The sequence below is a fragment of the Labrus mixtus genome, chromosome 4 (assembly GCF_963584025.1).
Source record: "Labrus mixtus chromosome 4, fLabMix1.1, whole genome shotgun sequence".
NCBI lineage: Eukaryota > Metazoa > Chordata > Actinopteri > Labriformes > Labridae > Labrus > Labrus mixtus.
Window position 1 is genome coordinate 29,712,074 of NC_083615.1, and position 20,477 is coordinate 29,732,550.

At 39.4% G+C, this 20,477-nt stretch overlaps 1 protein-coding gene across 9 annotated transcripts in view; it reads right to left on the reverse strand.

The window, feature by feature from the left end:
• Positions 1 to 2,062: 2,062 nt before the first annotated feature.
• Positions 2,063 to 20,477, reverse strand: part of mical2b (microtubule associated monooxygenase, calponin and LIM domain containing 2b) — a 57,883-nt gene continuing 39,468 nt past the window's right edge. For 4 of the 9 annotated variants that reach the window (XM_061036826.1, XM_061036824.1, XM_061036823.1 and 1 more), the window contains 17 exons: positions 19,807 to 20,262; positions 19,255 to 19,356; positions 19,031 to 19,123; positions 16,967 to 17,153; positions 16,638 to 16,711; positions 14,854 to 14,935; positions 10,567 to 10,722; positions 8,388 to 8,506; positions 8,034 to 8,264; positions 7,671 to 7,846; positions 7,195 to 7,577; positions 5,969 to 6,042; positions 5,765 to 5,854; positions 4,530 to 4,623; positions 3,322 to 3,430; positions 3,129 to 3,202; positions 2,063 to 3,041 (listed from right to left, as the gene is read on the reverse strand). In XM_061036826.1, coding sequence (XP_060892809.1) covers positions 2,836 to 3,041; positions 3,129 to 3,202; positions 3,322 to 3,430; positions 4,530 to 4,623; positions 5,765 to 5,854; positions 5,969 to 6,042; positions 7,195 to 7,577; positions 7,671 to 7,846; positions 8,034 to 8,264; positions 8,388 to 8,506; positions 10,567 to 10,722; positions 14,854 to 14,935; positions 16,638 to 16,711; positions 16,967 to 17,153; positions 19,031 to 19,123; positions 19,255 to 19,356; positions 19,807 to 20,262 — 2,706 coding nt within the window. In that variant the 3' untranslated portion in view covers positions 2,063 to 2,835. The remainder of the gene's footprint in view (positions 3,042 to 3,128; positions 3,203 to 3,321; positions 3,431 to 4,529; positions 4,624 to 5,764; positions 5,855 to 5,968; positions 6,043 to 7,194; positions 7,578 to 7,670; positions 7,847 to 8,033; positions 8,265 to 8,387; positions 8,507 to 10,566; positions 10,723 to 14,853; positions 14,936 to 16,637; positions 16,712 to 16,966; positions 17,154 to 19,030; positions 19,124 to 19,254; positions 19,357 to 19,806; positions 20,263 to 20,477) is intronic. The other 5 variants (XM_061036821.1, XM_061036820.1, XM_061036822.1 and 2 more) reach the window with 5 other exon arrangements.

The window sequence follows — 20,477 nt, forward strand, 5'->3', positions numbered from 1 at the left end:
GGTGTGAATATTCACAACGTTACACTAAATAATCTCACCTGCTTTGTTTATCTGAGGTACCTGTGAATGTTCAGGTTCTGTCTTTGTCAGGACGCATCGGGTACAACAAAATACAACTGATCCTCTTTTACTTCAGAGACAATTAAATTCTGTCTTGGTGCTAAGACTGCACTGTAATTATTATTATTTTTTTAACTCTTTTAATTTCTTTACTTTTATTTTTATTTCAATTAATTTCATTTGAATTATTTTTCTTTGAACATATTTTCAGATCTAATAATTTCAGTGATTTTTAAATGTTCTATTTTAATGTTTCTTTTCTTTCCTCTGTCATGATGCTTTTTGATGTCTTGTGTGAAGCACTTTGAATTGCCTTGTTGTTGAAATGTGTGACATAAATAAACTTGCCTTGCCTTCTTTGTGTGATTACTGCTTTGATAGCATGACGTAGGCTATAATCGCTGTGGTCACTTTACCTGGAGCATGGACGGGGTCATCTTACGATATATCCTGTTCAGCACACCTGTTCTCTTTGACTTGAACTCTTATCTCCACCTCTCCTGGTTCAACAAATAGAGTTGGTTTGGAGCCTGAGATATCTGCGTTTTCTAACCGATGAGTCTCTCTTGTCACATTCAGCAGCTGGTCAAAAGGTTAAAGCTGAAACTTTGAATTCTGTTTCTCGTTTGAATCTAAGAGGCAGGTTGCTGCCACTTTTATGTCCGAGCTGGACTACAGTGATGTTTTATTTTTATTGTTTGAAGGATTAGACTCTGACTCACTCAGAAATATATTCTAATTGTTTGTTTTGTATGCAGTAAGTATGGTGCTCAGGTAGAGCTGGAGATATCACTTGTTTTCAGTCAAGGTCAGGGTGTGAGCCAACAGGAGCTTCAAGGCGTCTGAGCTCCTTTGAAAGCTGTCAAACTAAACATCTGTTGGGGTCTCTTAATGTTTACCAAACTACTGTTACTTTAGGAACAAATAAAACACATTTTAATGTAACAACATAAATAGATTTAAAGGGGTCATATTATGCTTTTTCTGGTTTTATATGCTCTTTAGTGTGTTTTCCATGTGTCCTGTGCATGTTTAGGCACATCTATGTGCAAAAATTCAAAGTCCGCAGAAACGCAGCTTCTCCTACGTGTAGCCTACCACAAAGTGTGGGCTTAAGTTATTTAATGTAGCTAGGCTAGTCAAGATATCAGAATTTTAAACTTTGATGCAAAACTAGGAAATATCAGAACAATTTTGACCAAAATCAATAATAAGTCATAGACACCCAATATTGGGTAATTTTGTTTTGTTTTGAATTACCAAAAATTGCAGGCAAACTCTTGTGCTTTGTCTAAATTGCAGTCAGTTTTTAAATGGAGGTGTTGTCATAGCAACAGCACAGGGTTGGCTGAGGCTGTGGTGGTGGGTTCCAATGTGGTATCTTTTCATGGGGCCCAGATATCCTGGCAACGCACCTGCTTGTAGGTGTCATGTATCTTCATTTTTAAAAAAGCACCCATAACAGTTCTAAAAATTCTAAATTATTTTTATTTACCTTTTACATTTAAAACTTAAAGAAGCATAAAACCAACATACAGAAACATTTCAAGCTCGTATAACTTAAATTGGATAAAGGATTAGTTCACTCACAACAAATGTACACGAAGCCCACAAACAAAATGAGTACTGTGGTGTCTAAACTCATGTAAACACATTATTCATCACCTCCTGTGGGAGGAAGGGTATTATTGTCTCACAGCTCACATTGACAGAAAAACAATCACAGTTTAATGTCCGATGACAGCAGTTGGTCACGGGTTATATCAGCTCTTGAATAAGACAAAACTTTTTGCATGTCAAACGACTGGCCTCTGTCCCCAGAGTCACAGCAGGTGGGTTGACAGTTAATGGAAGACAAAGGCTGTGACATCACAAACTGTGGTGCGGCCAGTAGTCTAACATGCAATACAGTTTCAACCTGTGCAAATGTAGATTTCCAAAGTCAGCCTTGCATTATGTGGCAACACGTTGTTAAAAAGTTAAAAAGTGAAATGTTGGTACATTTTAGCAGCTGACAACAAGTATATGGCATAAAATAATCGTATCCTGTGTTTAATGGTGTCTTGGTCTAAATGTATATTCAGACTTTATTGGACAGTGTTAATGCACAAAGTGAAAAATAAACAATATTAATGTGAATGTTAACACAAATGGCCTTGCTACAAAGTGACTTACAGTGAATGACATAAAGCAAATCTCTGGATTTATGACAGTTTAAAACTAAACATGTGCAAAACACTAAACCTAAAGGGAACATGTTGAGTCACTTTATGTGTTATCTAGTGAGGCATTTCAGTGCTACAATAACAACAAACCCGTTACAAAAACTCCATGCTTAAAGCATGCAACCAAACAGTTTTGTTTATGAGGTGTGAGAACACTTTTTACAAGGCACGCCAATATTGAGAGTGGTTAAGTCTATTAAACATCCAGTTTTCAGTGTTGGGGACAAATTGCACTTCTGAACACATTGTTAGCCACCATGGCTATAAAAGAAAGGCTCCATTTCCATTCCTCTCTTAGCTCAGCAAACAGCAAAAAGTGAGACTAGAGGAAGCCCTGCTGAATTTCGGAGGATGAATATGCACAAAGAGCTTCATTACATCACATTCTTAAAACATTTCCTCTATATTTGTAGCTTAATGGAAAAAAGCAAGACATAAAATGTGGTAAGATATTGGCCTGTTTCATTGAAAAAGTGTTTTAAGAAGTTTTCAATCCATTACATTCTTCAACAATGAAGGTCTCAACATGTATCCTTTAGTTCAGCGTCTCCTACCCCCAGCTGTCAACTGACTGGCCCCAGTTAAACTCATAACCCTTGAATAATATAAGGCTCTCCAGGTCCCTGTCCTCAGCCCTCTCCTTTAGCCTCTGCTCCTCCAGAATAGACACCAGCATGTCTCGCTTCTCCACCGTCCTCATAATCTCTGACAGCATCTCCTGCTCCTCCTGCAGCTCAGATGCGCTTTTCTTTGTATCTGCAGCCAAATGGAAGAGAATACAGGAAGGAAGGGTTTAGTATTTTGCAATCCGATATTGTGTTTGTGTGCTCGGTCAACCCTCACCTTCAACAGCCATTCGGTGCCTTAGTTCTTGCTGCAGTCGGCTCTGTGTGTCCTCCAGTTCAAGCTCCTGGGCGCTACAAGAGGAGAACATTGGTTGACCTCAGTAGTGCAGAATATATTTAAAAAAAACAAAAAAACAATTGTTGTTTTTCAAGGCTTTTTTGTCAGTGGTTGATCAGATGCAGTCACTTACAAGATCATGAGTTCAGACTCGTAGCGTGCCATTCTGTTCTTCTCCAGAACCAGTTTGAACCAGGTCTGATAGAGCTGGGCCTCTTCACTGTCATCTGACGGAGACGATTCTGAAAGGAGGAGAGTCGGAGAGCAAGGAAAGACCAATGAAGGAAGGTAGGAGAGATGGTTTGTAAGGATTTGAATAAAGAAGAAATAAAGAGGCAGAATGGATGTCACAGGGTTGGGAAGAAAAGTAGGCAGGATAGAGAAAACAGAGAAAATATTTTAGATTTTATATTAACGACGTAAAGCCATTATAAGAAAATACTCATACTTGGATCATCCATGTATACAAACTCACTAAAAACCTTTATTTAACCAGGTAATTATAAGTTAAGAGAGAACAACGATTTACAATGTGCAAATTGATTTACAGATAAAGTGCAGAATCTTGATCATGGATTACAAATCAGAAACACATCAGGCACTGTCCAATTGACTCGCGTTTTTTATCTTTTAAGATCGAGCCAAAGGCTTCAAGCGAAATGAGATCTGCCATTTTCAAGTCATTTTGGAGAAAGTTCCATGTGGTGGGAGCAGCAAAAACTAAACGCTCTTTTCCCGAGCTCAGCGCGGACACGAGGCACAGACAGTTTAAAGATATCACAGGAACGCAAGGCATAGTGGCTTCTGGTTCTTTGAAGGTCTGAACAACACTATTCACTGGAACACAAACAAAGGCCTGTGCCGCGATGAAGTCTCATTGTCTATTGTCTCAAAGATACATTTTTTGGCTTTTTGTGCCTTTAATGGACAGAGAGTACAGTGGATAGAGTCAGAAATCAGGGAGAGAGAGTGGGGAACGACATGTGGGCCGCCCGCTTGAGACGACAGCCTCCATACATGGGGCGCACGCACTAACCACTGCACCACTATCGCCCCCCTCACTGTCTATTGTGAGTACAGCCATTAGCTGTACTGTGTGTAGAGGCTTTTAACCAGAGCCAGATTACAAGGCAATGCTTTTTTGTAAATGGTTTGAGAGGTATGGGCACATCAATAAATAGAGAAGAGTGATGTATTCATAGTGGAATTCCATTGGGCATTACATTGAACCACGGCGTGATGGTTCAGAGTTCTTTCAATGGAAGAAGCTTTCTAATGTCTAGTTCAGGCTCAAGGACCTTCATAAATCACTGGTGGGTGGGTGAGTATATTGTACATTACCTGTTTCTCCTCTTATGGTCTTTTCTATAGCCACTCCTCGCTCTTCTAGATCTCTCTGTTTTTCTGCAACTTCCTCTAGTTGCCTCTGTATGGTCTGGTGGACGCACAAAGGAGATGATTAATAGTCCACACTTTGACATATCTGTCTCTAAGGTCTCCAGCTGGGACCAGAAAGTGTTGCTATTATTATTAAATTCCTTTTCATTGGTTTTGGACAGGGATGCTTGAAAATTGAATTTTATTTTTATTGACCTTCATGGTATTAGGGTCATGGCAGAGATGTCAGAGTGTAACTTAAAACCTGGAGTTAGTAGAAACCATGTGCATAGCTCAATTCTACTAATACAAAAAGAATACTTGATAAATAAAAAGATCAAAACAACTCTTGTGCCTATACATTAAATAAAAAGCTACAGGCATCAACCTGTTAGCTTAATCTAGTGTGCAAACAACGCTCAGATAGCCTCACCCTATTGCAACTTAAAATCAAACAGGTGGGTGAAGAACATGACTTTGTTAAGGAAATAGAAACAACCATCTCCAGTACATTTTCAATGCACTCAGCTTAAAAAACAAATAAACAAACAAAACAACACACTGGAAAGATAACAGATTAATCATTCCAGTCTTTCTTTAGGATGCATTGCAAAAGAAGAAAACTCTATACCACATATAACAAAGTAGAAAACAAAGCAACATAGTCCCCTAAACGAGGCTTTAATTAGAATATTTGCCTTCATACTAATTCTACATGTAATCCAACAGAATCACAATATCAACAAGAGAGTGGAGAACAACATCCTGATGAACAGAAAACATAATGCAGCCCTTTAATTACATGCACAGAGATCGAAGTGGTCTCATTCAGACAGTCTATAGACTGACTCCAGTCACAGGATATAAATGTCATACTAATACTAATCTCCAGTGTTTTTCAGGAGATTTCTGTATTTGTGAAAAGGGTTTATGTTATTTTTTCGACATCTAAAGTTTGTTCTAGTGTTGTTAACCGTAGTTTCAGTTTCATTGTTTTGATGTTCTTGCTGTTTGTTAAGAGTAGTTCTGCATTGATCTTTACAGTCCCTCACTCTTTGCTCACTCTTTGAGTCAAGTTTTGTAGCCAAAGAGTATCAGATCATTTAGCATTTAGCATGCATACTAACTTCCTGTTGAGGCCCTTAGCTTGAACCATTCAGTGAAACATTAGTGTCTTCTTCATAAAGAGGAGTCATTACCTGAGCTCTGTGTAACCTCTTCAGCTGCTCTCTTTTAGCCTGCTGGGCCACCATCTTCTCCTGCTTCCTCCTCAGTCTCTCCGTACACAGCTGGGACAGGAAGTGCGGAACAATTCAGTAAATGTGCACATATGCAAATACAGCACATGTAAGACTTCCCTGCAGTGGCCAGTGTCTCAGTACAAAGTAATGGTCTGTACCAACCTTCTGATTGGATGTCATGTTTTCGAGTTCATCGTCACTCGAGGAAGGATCTTCCAGGTTCTGTTGACTTGATGCTTCATCAACAAAGGAAGAATTATAGAAAGTGAAGAAAAAACAACCATGTAATCTTTCAATGTAAAAAACAAACTTACAAAAAACAAAAAAAAGTCATTTAATGTGTAATTTAAATAGCAAGTATTATTTAAAGCAACATCATGGAGTAATGGTTTTGTTCGTTTTGTTTCCCCTGAAGGAGTGCAACTACAATGTCTTAAAACACACAAATGTGTATTGACATAGCCAGCTTGGCGTCTGATTTACAGCCTACTGTTTCATGAAAATCTCACCGACGTGTAAAATGCCTGTCCAATTTATACTCTATAGTCCGGCTTCTTGCTGGGCCACACTCTTTTGTTTTCTCTTCTTAGTTTAATCCTTCACAGTCCTCTTCCTCGTAGCCTCAGCCATTGAATCAAACACTACTGAGACGCACTCACTGGCTTCTTTTTAGCTAAAGGCTGGTATATACAGTATATATAAATATATAAACTAGGGCTGTAAAGCCAAAACACTTCATGTGATAGAACCACGGGCTGCTGCCAAAGTTACAAAGAGCTGAAAGCAGGGGATAGACGTTGTTCTCCCTGATCGATTTTGACACAAATATTTTAAGGTGGAAAAGTTACATATTGTTGCTTTAAGCTGTGAATATTTGACAAAAAAAAACATATTCCTGCCTTCTTATTGGTTTGTAAATATGGCAGCTTTTTACATAAACATTGGTTCATATACAGTAAATATACAATCAGAATCTGTGTAATGTGAACGTGGTCCATTTTATCAATGTACCAACATAAAGTAAAGAGAAAGTTTCCTCAGAAGTTGGTGGACACCAAAATAGAGCATTAGAGTATTATTATTATTATAATAGAGTATTATTGCACCTTTATGCATATGCACACAGATCAGAACTCTGCTAGCTCTGCTCCGTGTCTGCTGGATATGACAATCGTGGAAGATTGCATCATGTTTCAAATACCATAAAAGGAAATGAGTCAGTGTTGTGTTTTGAATCACACTGCAATGCCACCAAGTTGCCAAAATAAAAAAAGAAGTAAAAGGGTCAGGATGTGGTCAGTGATGTCTCTGTCCAAGTTGCCAAAACCTTAACATGCAAGTTCACTGCTTTAATATGTCAAAAAAAGTGAAGGATTCACTGTCCTTACCTTTGTTACTGAGGTTGGTGAGTATAGTCATAATTTCCTTTTGCACTTCCTGGTCCTGCCCCTCTTTTTCTGACTCCTTACTCTTTTTCAGCCTCAGAGATGAAAACAAGTTGACCCTCTTGCGGGGCAAAGAGGCCATGTCATCGGAGAATAGCCCTCCGGAGCTTCTGCGGCCCCTAAGTGAGACACTCTGCAACAGTGATGGCAGGTCCTGCCCCGCCTCCCATGGATTGCCCCCAACAGACGCCAATTGAGATTCACTCTTGTCAGTCTTGTTTTCATCTCTGGATGGCTCTGGACCCACGTTGCTGAAGAGGGAAGTGAGGCCTGCGGCTCCCATTGACAATGGCCTCTGTTTGCGGTTGCCTTCACGTTTGGGCCTGCTGATGAGGAGCAATAAAAAATGTGATAAGAAATTGAATGTAGGTGCTATTTAGTTCATACAAATTCAGTAAAAACAAGCTTTTAAAACAAACATTGGGACTTCATGGTTGGAGCTGCTGGAGGGATTGGCCACACTGAACGTCCTCCTGAAGGCGTTGGCTATAAGCTGGAAGGTGGAGGCTGATGAGGCAGAGGGTTGGCTCTGGGGAGCTTGCCCGTCCTGGCTGGAGTCCGTCTGAAGCTTATCTGCTTCTGTCTCTGCTTGAACCTGATAAAACATCAGAGGACAGGAAAAAAATGTAGTCAACATAATGTGGAATTAACTCCTCTTATCTAGCTCACATCACTGTCTTTGCACCACTGTGTTGTACTATTGAGGACAGCAGGAGTGAGAGACAAAGAGCACACCCATTCTTCTTTAGAGAAATGTAAAGCTTCATTAACAAACAACTCACTTGAAGTTCATGTGTGTTTTTGTTGTTTGCATTACTCATGCTTTCCTCTGGCGCGGCCGGCATGTCCCAGTTGAGAAGCTTCTCTTTCTCAGTTAGAGATAACATCAAACGTTTCTTTGGGGAGGACGAGTTGCAGACGAGCTTCATTGTAGCTGAGCGCTCTCCACTCTTCTCACTTCCCTCGGAGGAATTCTTGGTATCTGCTGGTGTGTCAGAACTGCCATTGTGGTTCTGAGAAAACAGGAATAAATAAACCTTTTAGTACAATCTATGTCAATAAACAAATGTATGCAATGGCAAGAAATGATAGAGAGAAAATGACTCGGTGAAGCAGATCATTTTCATTTAACCCACAGTTTGTTTTTCTGCTGAGGTGATCTCCTCAAAGTCTGGGTCAGCTTCAGGGACGGTCTCAGGTCCAGCTCTGTCCTTGGACCGGCTACTCTGGAAGTGCTTGAGGATCAGAGGGAAGGCTGAATAAGAGCAGAAAGAACAAGATTTTGATTTATTTGAAATGTTCATAACATTTAGAGCAGGTTCTACATATATATTATACTATATATGTCTATTGTTTTTGTGAAGATTTATGAAAAAGAGTCAAAAAATAGTTTGATGTGTTTATCACAGAAACACTGTTGTAACTTTAGAGGTGTTAGCTACAACACTTTTTGCGTCTTTAAAGGAGAAAGATAGTGACCTCTAGTGATGTAAATGACATATTACAAACATGTTGATATCTGTGTAAGGTTCACACACACACACACACACACACTGCACTGTGTCCAATTCTCTCTGTATGATGCCTCCCCACTTTCACTTGTGATTGATTACACTAATTACTAAAATCAAAATAATTTGACCACATGTGATTTAGACAAAGCAGAGCATGCTAAGTAAAGTGTGGAAAGAGAGAAAACGTGTAAAAAAGGTAAGATGAAGATTGGAGAAGCCATGCAAAGAAAAACAATTAAACACGAGGTACCCACTCGCTCTGATCTTGCGTTTCCATCGGTTATTCTGTTTGATGTTAGAAGGACCCTCTGAGATTGAAGACAGAGACCAATACACACTAAGAAAGGCAGACTTCAGTTTTTTTTGGCAGTCTGACCAAATGATCTGTTACATTATAACAGCACAGTGTGTGTTTTCAGGTAAATGCTGACTCTGGTTCTCCAACAGGTCAGATATCAAGTGAAGACAGCGGGTGAGGAAAGAATCAGTGTCTCTGTGAGCCTGTAGATCAACCAGTGCTTTAAGATACATGTTAACTTTAACCTGTAAATATGCTGATATTCAGAATATATATATATATATATATATATAGGGCCAGTTAAGATCCATAAATGAAGACTTTAATTTGGTGCTAGAGGAAGTATGGGCGGTTCTAGGCCAGTGCCCCTGTAACACTGATCTTGGTCCCCCCTGTGGCCACCCCTCCAAAAGGAAGAGCCCCCTAATAACACATACACAGTATTTGACTCACAATCTAGTATTAAATACTGTTACTGAAACAAATGAGTCATGGTATTTTATGTTGTGGTATTTAACATATTATTTGGCATAATATTTATATCTTTTTCAAAGAGATCATCTTTGTCTATTTTTCACCTGGGTTTAATGTTCCCCTCTGACAAAACAACTGGCCCCAGTTTGGCCCCCCTCAGTAAAAGTGGTCTAGAACCGCCACTGGGAGGGAAGATCAGGAGAAAACAAAAGTCCTCATGGTTCTTCCTCTGGACAACATGAACATTGGTCCAAAGTTTGATTTCAATTCATACAAATAATATATCCAGATATGTTAGAGGACTAATCAACATGGTGAATGGAATTGAGCTTGTAAAGAACTTTTCTAGTGTTCTGACTCAAAGTACTCTTTCACCATGTGTCACACCTACTCATGAACTAACCCCATTCATATGCAGTGGACGAAGCAGCGGGAGCTACTTGGGGTTGAAGTGTCAATTTTAGAGTCAACAAATTAAACTAAAAAACATGTCTTTGGACTCCAGCTTCCTCCCAGGAACCTCCACACAGAGAGACTCCTGTCAGACGGGGATTCAAACCAGAAACCTCCTCACAGAGAGACTCCTGTCAGACGGGGATTCAAACCAGAAACCTCCTCACAGAGAGACTCCTGTCAGACGGGGATTCAAACCAGAAACCTCCTCACAGAGAGACTCCTGTCAGACGGGGATTCAAACCAGAAACCTCCTCACAGAGAGGCTCCTGTCAGACGGGGATTCAAACCAGAAACCTCCTCGCTGTGATTCAACAGTGCTAACCACTGCACCACCATGCAGCCCTCTATCACAAAATGCTGATCTGAATATTAGAACTTATCGGTTTCTGTTGTTTTGAGGTTTTTTTTCTCATAATTATAAGATAAGGTTTCTCTTTTTTTCTGTCTTTTCTGAAAGCGTTGAGCTTTGGTAGAAAACTGAAAAAAACATGTCCGTCTGAGAAAGACAGGCCAATCTTTTGAATATCTGGCAAATATTTTTCAAAAAGTCAGACTTGTATAACCTGTACTGACCTTTGGTACTCTCCTGGTCCAGGTCTCCTGTAGTATCCTGAGCTGTGGTTTCTGCTATACAGGAATCATCTAGAGCTTCAACAGCCATCTCTGTGTCTTCAGGAAGTCTTTTCGGATGTTTATCAAGCTGCTCTGGATGTAAGCTGGTCACCTTGGCTGCAAATAAAAACAGTATTTGGGCAATTAATTTTCACAATCTTTGAATTAATGCTGATATGAATTGCAGTTAAAAAAAAACCATGTCATAGCATGTGGCTGATTTCATGCATTATGTTTAACTAGGACTTCAGAACAGGTGAGCAGTTTCTGCACCTTTTCCTATTATATCACCTAAAACAGTTTTAACAGTAAGTGAATGGTTGCCTGGTACCAAATATTCCTGTTATGCAGCAAACAGCTAATATACATTTCATAGAGTAAAAGCATTCATTAAAAATAAGAACAAGAGAATGACACATGCACTCCACAAAGTTTCAGTAACTCAACAGTAGAATATGAATTTCTATCTGCAACACAAGCACTGATAAAACACGACATGTTCAGGACAGTACTCACAGAGTAATGAAGTCAACATTGTACAGAGATGATTCCACTTGGTCAGAGCAAAGAAATGAAAATAAGTAGATGAAACCTTTTAAAACAATATGTCAGCCATTAGATATCCAGTTCTTTTGTCATTGAGACTAAATGGTTCCTATTGAAGATATCACATTGGTTTTGCTAAATGTTATGAGAGGAGACTTAAGAATAACCACAGGAGGATGAAACCTAACCAATTAAAAAACAGATAGCAAACACAGAGGAAGAGATAGAGCAGACCCACGAGCAGACCCCATGAGGAAGTTTGACAGGAGGAGCTGACGAGTGATTCACTTCAGTTCTGTTCAGGTTGACTAGAGTGGATTTAAATCAGCTCAACAGTGTTTGATTATAACAAGGCTTATTTTGGTTAAATGATTTGCTCTATCTTTAAATTAACATCAATAATAGTCTTTTTTTTCAAGTATAACATTTAAAAACCGTCCAATTGCGGGCGAGCTGTTTAAGCCAAACGCTGACTCCCTGCCTTTGCTCCTAAAGTTCGTTCAGCGTCTCATTAGATGTTACAAAGCACGTTATTGTTGGGTTAACGAAAGCTGTGATTGTGAAAATGATTTGTGTGGGTGATGTTACTTCAACTTAGCAAAGGAATGGGGGGGGGGGGGGATTTGCTTGATGGAGGCGCTTTGTAGAAAGTAAAAAATATCTAAATACTTTGAAATGTTTCAGTTATTCACATGATACAGTTGGACTAGTTGGCAACAAACCACGGAGAAGATTTTTCTGTAATCAATTTGATTTATTCTTGGATATATATTTACAGCTTATAAATACCATAAATGATGCAATTTTACAGTGAATTTCATAGCGGAAAAAAATAACAAGGCCTGCAGGCTGCTTAAATATTTGACATAATTAAACGTATGAAGCATATCGTATACAGCCAAACATTTGTCTATATATCTGGCAGTGTGCAAAAAGCTGCTTTGGCGCTGCGGGTCTCCTGAGCAAAGTCTAGGAGGTGCATGAGAGAGATCTGGAGAGGGGCTCTGAGGGGGGGAGGCCTCCTTCTGAAACAGAGGGAACCACAGACAGACCACAGACATGTAGACAGAGCTGTTACTGTCAGACTGGCCGGAGAGGAAGGGATGCTGCTGATAGTGATGCATCAGAGGGAGGAAATTAATTCAGCGACATTCCGATGGATTTGTGTTGTAAGGGGGGTTTATGGAGGAATACAGCACAACAGACGTGTTAGTGAGGTTAGTGCAGCTGTTATGACTACTGAGTAACATGACTCCACCTAAAGGTGCTATGTGTGCATCAACGTGTCATTAACCTCTACACTAAGTTTCCTTCTGTGAGTGACCAGATGAGATGCTCACACAAAGCACAGCTGAGGTTAATGGAATGTCATTACTTTGCAGGTAATCGTTCATAAACCAACCTTTTAGACGACGTAAATTCCAACCTTCAAAGGTGCTACAAAAATATTTAAAAAAAATCTAATGTCTAGTGCGGGGTGGTGATCAGTTAAAACTCATCCTTTGGGCCTGATGAATATATAAAAAATAAAAAAAATATTGCAGATTTAACATTTTGTACTTTACACTGGTTGTCCAACTATCAGACTTTGTCTTTCCTTGAGCCACAGCGGTAGCATAGCATAGCAACGGGCAAAGTAGGGAAAAGTATTGAGAAACAGACTGATAAGTGTTAGCTTGAACAGTGTGCAATGTCTTTGTTGATATAAAACAAAAGTATATTTTTTTATTAAAAATTATATGTGAAGATGCAACACATAGCACCTTAAAGAACTCATGAGTTAGTAAATGCTGACTCATGCCAGGTTGTGATTGGTTAATCTGAGTAAAGTGGAGTGGTTGGGAGGGGAGGCGGTGCTACAAAGGTTTTATGACCAAAGCTGGCCAATCGTCATCAACCCTTGCTGGAAGAAAACAGCCAATCAGAGGGTGCAGCATTGGAAACTTAAAACAGACAAAGTCAAATGAAAAAAGAAAATGAATTAGAAGTGGGAAATAAAGATGGAAATGGAAGATGAAAACAAAATAGGGTGCTGAGATTTATAAAGAAGGATACACTTACACAAAGCATTGCATTAAGGGACTGTCCCAAAACAGATCAGAGCCTCAACAGTGCCTTTAAGAAATACATCCTAATTCTGCACAATGAAACAGAGGATCTGAAGCAATTACAGTCAAGATAAAAAAAAAAACAATGATCAAAATATACAAAAGAAATGAATTGCCAAACTTTGTGTAACAAAAATAAAGTGAAATATTTTCACTCAGTTGGAAATACTTTCAGTTATGCAGTTGTTTGGGGGGTAATATCCTTTTTTATGCAGACTATGTTAAATAATAAAATACAAAGAGAGGGGAAACAGCATCAAAAGACTAAAGCTCTTATTGTTTCTGGCTGATTTTCATCAACATATCTCAGATTTGATCAAAAAGGCAAAGATCGGTTCAAAATAAAATCATTTCCCCCTGTAAACAAAAGACATTTACTGGAAAACTAGTCCTCTTTATATTTTTATAGGGAGTACTGGTTGTGACAAGCAGAGCCCAGGAATTCTTCCATTAACACAAAGAAAAGAGAAAAATGAATAAATAATATTCTGTTAGTCAAAATCAAATTACAAAACAAAATGAAAAACTAAAAAACATCAATTGAAGTTCAATAAAAAAATACTGATCAAATTAAATCACATAAATAATAATAACACTGTTTTGGCATTTCCAATGCATGTCTCTGAGGTGCAGAGTTAAGGTGCAGCAGGCAGAATGCAGAGTCAGTGCAACATCAACATTATGAGGACTTCAATAAACAACTGCTGTCAATAAAATAAAGGGAAGTGCCCTCATACAGTTACGCTTTCTGCAGTGCAGATAGGAGAGTCACAATCTGACAGGAAGAGATTTCAAATAGAGGAAAATGAACTTCATGAAGAAGCCAGCAAGATCTCCACACTCTTAATACCTGTTTATGTATTTACTCTAAAGTTTGAGCAGATTAAAACAAGATGCGAGGGTTAAGTCAGAGCTGCTGCTTTTCATTAATGTTCCAACCTGAGAGCACACTCGTACCATTTATAAATACTCACACTTAGGAGTCAGAGCCCATATGACAATTTGCTCTTTGGATTTTTGTTATAATTGCAGGAAAAATTCACACCAGGCAATAAATAAACAGGTGCAAACAAATCAAGCAAAGCACATTTATGTCTACTTATTATTTGCTCGAATAAAAGTACCAAAGTTTAGTATCAAAGACACAAAACTAAAATGACACTTGGAATTTGGGAAGCAGAGATCATATTTGGTTTGAAATTACAATGTTTCTGAACACCTGATTTATCTGTTTTGGGCACTACAAGCTCAAAAGTATAAATACACTGATGTTCCTATTGGGTCAGCTGGCCCAGACAAGCCCACTGTAACTCCCTTTCCCATGATGGTTGGTGGCCAATGGGTGGCTACAGGGCCAGCTGTTGCTCCTGGTACATCTGTCCCAGAACCTCGTGCATCATGCAAAGAAGAGGACAGCCCAGGCTCAGGAGCTCATACAGGAACATGAAGTCTTGTGAGTAGCTCCTCATGTAGGCTCCCATATCTGTGAATGACTCACACACACTTTCAAACAGCTGTCCAGGCAACACACACACGGCCCGGCTAGCACGCCTTGGCCAGCTCAGGCCTCGCCTTAGCAAGGAAACCAGGGTACCTGAGGGCTGAATCTGGACGCTGCCAATCACTGAGTAGCTCCCACTGGCCAGAGGCGAGGGTTTGACACGGCTTTGGTCTTCCTACAATCACGAAGAGCAACAGAAGGAAAACAAAAATCAAATACAACCTATCCTTCTATCAAACATCAAAGGAAAAAGTAAATAGATCTACATTAGAGGCGTGTCGACAGGAAAGGTGTTTAAAAAGTAAGTCAAGTAAAAATGTTTTTCTGTAATTTTCATAATATTTTCTTTGGACACATTTCTGGTAAGGAACAATAATGACAATAAAAAATACAGTGCTATAGTTTTTGGAATTGATAAGACACCTTTGATGTTGAGCTTTTTTGAATATGAACAGTCAGGGGTGATCCTGATGACTGTTTGAAGAAGGCAACCAACCAAAGTGTTGCTTTCAAACAATAAAAACCCTGATGAAGACCACAAGCTGAAACACTTGGGTCTAATAAAGTTCATAAAGATGATCTTCATACTACAAGTGCTGCTGGAGCTTTTTGACCTCATCAAGCTTTTCACTCTCCATGCACCTTGGTAGTTGGTTGTGCCAGAAAACCCAACTCTGCTTCTTGACTATAAACAGTGAAATCTATTTAAGTCCACCATCTACATTGATTGTGATTATTAGTATAGATGATGGATGGTCCTGTTCATATTCAAAGAAGCGACCAACAATGGACCAATAATATGAAGTTTTTACCAATAACCCCTTAAAGGCTTTATATGTGATTTTTCACACTTAGAAATCAAGTATATCCTCTGAAAATAACTCTGTGAGTCATGACTCTCTACAATGGGTGTAACACCAGACTCCCACTGTCTGTGATGTTTTCAGAGTCCTATCTTCACTTTGTTTACATCTGAAGAATTCTTGGTATTAGATTAAGATGACGTTAGAGTGAAAAAAATAACCATCAGTCTTTGGTGATTTCCTAAATCAAACTTGGTGAAGAGGAGCCCGTAGAGCTTCTTCTTAACATGTTTATTGACAGGCTGTCAATTGCACTTTCTTGTAGCCACCCATTAGTTCTTATCATTTTTGAACGGTAGCTTCTAAACCTTGAAAGAAGACATTTTTTGACTCTGGATTTCATGGATCAAGACAGACTCCCGAGAATTCAGTTAATTCAACAAGGATAGGATCCTACCATTCTCATGATTAGTCTGTGGTCATTAAGGAAGTAGTACTTAGCATACAGGTGCCTTGAAATATGGACCTGAGCCTGTATAGCACCTTTCTAGTCTTCTGACTACTCAAAGTGCTTTACACAGCAGGTCACACCTACACATTCACAACCATTCACTGACTGATGGCAGAGGCTGCTATGATAAGTGTCCATCAGTATTAACTCATCCCATTTCCAATATCTAAACAGTCGACACATAGCATCACAATGGCACCTTTCCATCCGACTTGTGAACAGAGTAGATTTAAAAAATACTGTTCCTTAGGTTTTGTTTTGGAGAAAGATGTTTGTATAGGTCAATCCCATTTGCACTTCAAGATATTTGGTAACATTTGAAACTCAGACCCTTTTCACTTGAACTGCTCTCAGCTGTAGATTTTTTGCTAGGCAATCATTTTCTGAGTAGCAGCAGAGCAGAACATCTTGTAGCAGGTAAACAACAGAAAGTGAAAAAAGAAGTGGCAGCATTCTTTAGACCGAGACTGGTGGGTTAACTTTAAAAACAAGCATTTCCCTTTTCCTTTGTTTAAAAAGATATATTTTGTAAATAGAGCATTGAGAAATGGCTCTTTGCTTACCATTCTCCTTCTGAATCTCCCTGTGTTAGTGCTGGTTTGATGCAGGGCATAGTGCATCTTGCAGTAGAACTTCCCTACAAAGGAAGCACAGATCAAAAATCCACTCAGCTGAGAGTCTAACAACATAACATTCACAAGATTAGAAAAAAGTGAACCTTTTAAACAAAAACACAGAAGTTTGACATCCACAACAGATTAATGACATCAGTTAGGTCAGGTTTCTAGTGTTTCATTGGACAAATTTATCAAACTACATCGGGCAAACAACATCCTCAAGTACCATTTCATTTTGTCTAAAGATGTCCAGAGTAACAGTGAGTGAGACCTACCCTCCTGTGAATCAAAGGTGTGCCCTCCAAGCCGGAGGGTGCAGTTGCAGACATCACAACGGAAACACTCTCTGTGAAAGAAGTAACCCTCAGCGCTCAGCCTCTCCATCACGTACACCCGCTTGGTGCAGAAGTGGCAAATGTCACTGCCACCGAGGCCGGGAGGGAAATCCTTACGCACCACGCACTAAAGGAAAGAAGAGCAGAGAAAGCTCAGGGAGGGGAAACATACTACTTTAAGGCATGATGATTTGTCCTAACGAACGCCTGCAGAAATAAACTTAAAGCAAGTTAGTCCTGTGGTTTAGCGGTGAGATGAACACTGCTATAGCACACACTATAGCTGCCAGAAATCAGTGAGGAAATTAACAAAGTTATAGTGCAAGTGATTTTCAGATTGTTTAATGAATGGTGCAATCTGCAATTTAAAAGAAATGAAGTCGGCACAGGGTTTAGATGAACTATTTGTAATATGTGTACCTCCTCTCTGGTTGTGAGTGTGTGTGTTTGTTTGTGTGTTCTGGGGGGGGTTTATGTCCATGGATTGGGTTGTGGGTTTTCACTCTTGTTTGTATTGTGATGTCATAAAAATGTCAATAATGATTAAAAAAAAATAAAGAAAAAAAAATGAAGTCAAGCTGACAAGTTACAGCAATAACACCAAACGAGCTATAATCCATTCCATGAGAGGTACTGACATCAGAGTTAAAGCCCCAGGAGAATCAGCTCTGTTATTAATTGAATTGTTCATGGATACATATGTAACTGTAAAGGGTCCATGCCAGGCCGGAGTCTGCTCAAGGTCAAGGTCTCAAAGAAAAAGTTTGTTATTTTGAATTATATGTCTTGGATGGATGACACGAGCGATACCACACACATACAGTATATTATGCATAAATTCCCGGGGGTCTTGTCGTCGATATTAACGTTTTTCGGCAGAAATTACTCAAGCTAATTATTCGTTGTTCAATCACAACTTTTCATTCCTTCATGAATTACACATTATCGTTCAGCAATAAAAACATTTAGTCCATTTCTCAGAAGGTGGTATTAAACCTTTGAGACAAAAAAGTCTCCTGTCAAATTCCAAAGTGTAAATAAACATCAACAAGCTTCAAATCTGAAGTGAGTGAGTGAGATGCAGAACCTCAAATCAGGCCAGGTAAAAATATATATATATATATGAAATATGGACTTGAGCTTGTAAAGCGCCTTTCTAGTCTTCTGACTACTCAAAGTGCTTTTACACAGCGGGTCAAGCTTACCCATTCACACCCATTTATACACCGATAGCAGCTGCTTCCATTAACTCATCCATTCACACACCACTGATGAAGCAGCAGGAGCAATTTAGGGGTTAGGTGTCTTGCACAAGGACACATCGGACATGTGTCTGCATATGGAACATATTCACAGATCTCTTTTATTGAAGGGTTAAAATTATAACAAATGTGTTGTGTGTGAAATAATCCACTTCCAGCTTTTTTTTAAATTTGCAGGAGCAGGGGATCGATCCCCAAACCTGAGAGGTGACTGACTCTACCACTGAGCCACAGCCACCCACTAACTATCAAGTCCCATGTCACTTAAACCCTTCTCATGTGTCAGTTTGATCTCTCCAGCATTGTGTCAAGCATTGGTTAAGCAAAACTTTAAGTAAATCATAGACTTGCAGGTCCATGCCATCAGCGTCTTTATGTACCAGAATGCATTGCAAAGCAGTCTCTGCCTTCCTCTGCTGCTCAGCACCTCTGCCAAAAACGTTGGCTCCAATAAGGTTGAAAGTTGGTAAGAATTTCCTTTTAAAGTTTTTTTAAAAAGCAAAATCTGCAGACAGGTATGTGGAAAAAACCCTCTAAATACACTAGCTTCTTTGTAGCCTTGACAACATAAAGGCAAAGCACAACCCATTTACCGCTTGAGCCTTAACACCTCCGTGGTGTTAGAGCCTGAAAAGGCAGATTAACTGTTGTCAAAGCAGGGAGAAGCAAGAGGAGGCATTCTTTGTCTTTAAGATGTAAACACTGGGTTAGACTTGTGTTTGACACTCCACATGCGTCTTACCGGCATGGCATTGGGCCTGTGGTCCGTCTCATAAAGGACGGCCAGCAGCTGAGCTTTAGCATCTATGGCCGATGATACCTTTCCAACTGTACGCTAACGTAAACACCAGGGCGGACACAGAGGGAGAAAAACAGAGGGAATGGGAAAGAGAGGAATTAGAGAGAGGACAGGATGAAAGGGCTTTAAAAACATGATCCACTTTATGAAACAGTATTAACTGGTACCTCTTTCATGTAACTAGCAGCTCCAGTCGGACAACTCTCAGAGCGATTTATTGACTTATGAGACAATCTTGTTGGGCTCTCAAGAGCACAGCTCCCACTGGGCTAAGTGAACACCAGAATGCACATCACTCGGATGATGATAGGCAATTCTTAAATGTACATAAATAGATGAATATTCAACAATACTTTTTTTTTCCTTAAGATTTAGGAATGTATAGTTTTTAATCTAAGGAACAAATATTAGATATGAAAATGAAAGATGAGTCAGAAGCTGTTCTCATGAAAAGGCTCCATTAAACTTTGAGTCTTTTCAAAATCAGACATCAGAGATATTATCTTCATTCAAAGAAGCTTGTTTTTGAATTTCTAAAGTGAGGTTAATTTTGTTGTTGGCTGCTTAAATTTGTAAGAACAAACTAATTTACACAAATACATTGGCATCAAGACATGAACATGATGTTTGGGATAGCATTGAGCTAGTAAACATAATGGGTTGCTGTAACTGGAGATCTGCAGGTTATCATTTCTGGATAAACATGAGGAAACTGTTACCTTCATGTGATCATCCTCAGCTAATTTCTTATTGTCAAATGTCTCCTGAGCAGCTCTGTGGATCTTCTTCTGCTTGTTTCGAGAGATTTCATTTGTCCTCTCCAAATGTTCATTGTGCACGGCAGTTCTACTCTTTCTATCAGAGAGGGGGGGCGAGGAGGTTTCATCAAAGCAAGCTGAGGTAAGTGCAGCAGGTGTTCTGTTGTTGTATGCTGAGGACTCAACATGAAGAGAAGACATGTGATCTGTTCTTTTAGAGACAGAGAGGGTTGAAGGAGGAGAGGAGTCTTTGTGCTTCTTGTGTCCAGCAGTGTGCAAGCGGACAGAGGAGAAACCAGCCTGAGCAGTGGGGTCAGGGACAGGATGGACGAGGGGGTAGGCACTGGAGCTCTTAGAGAAAGAGGCAGAAGGAGAAGGATGAGGGGACAATGTAGGAGAGGTGATAGAGGGTTCCACCTACAGAAGAGGAGTCAGAAGGATGAAAGTGAAGAGTAAATGAATAGATATCAGATGGAAGTTGATTTCACACAGAGACAGCAGACTAGTTCACTTTTATTCTCAAAGGTTAACTGTTCTTAAAAGTAAATTAGAAATAAAAAGTGTTTTAGTGAATACCAAGCTATTAACAGAAACAAAGCAAAGGCCCTATAAAACAGCTTCTCTGTATATCT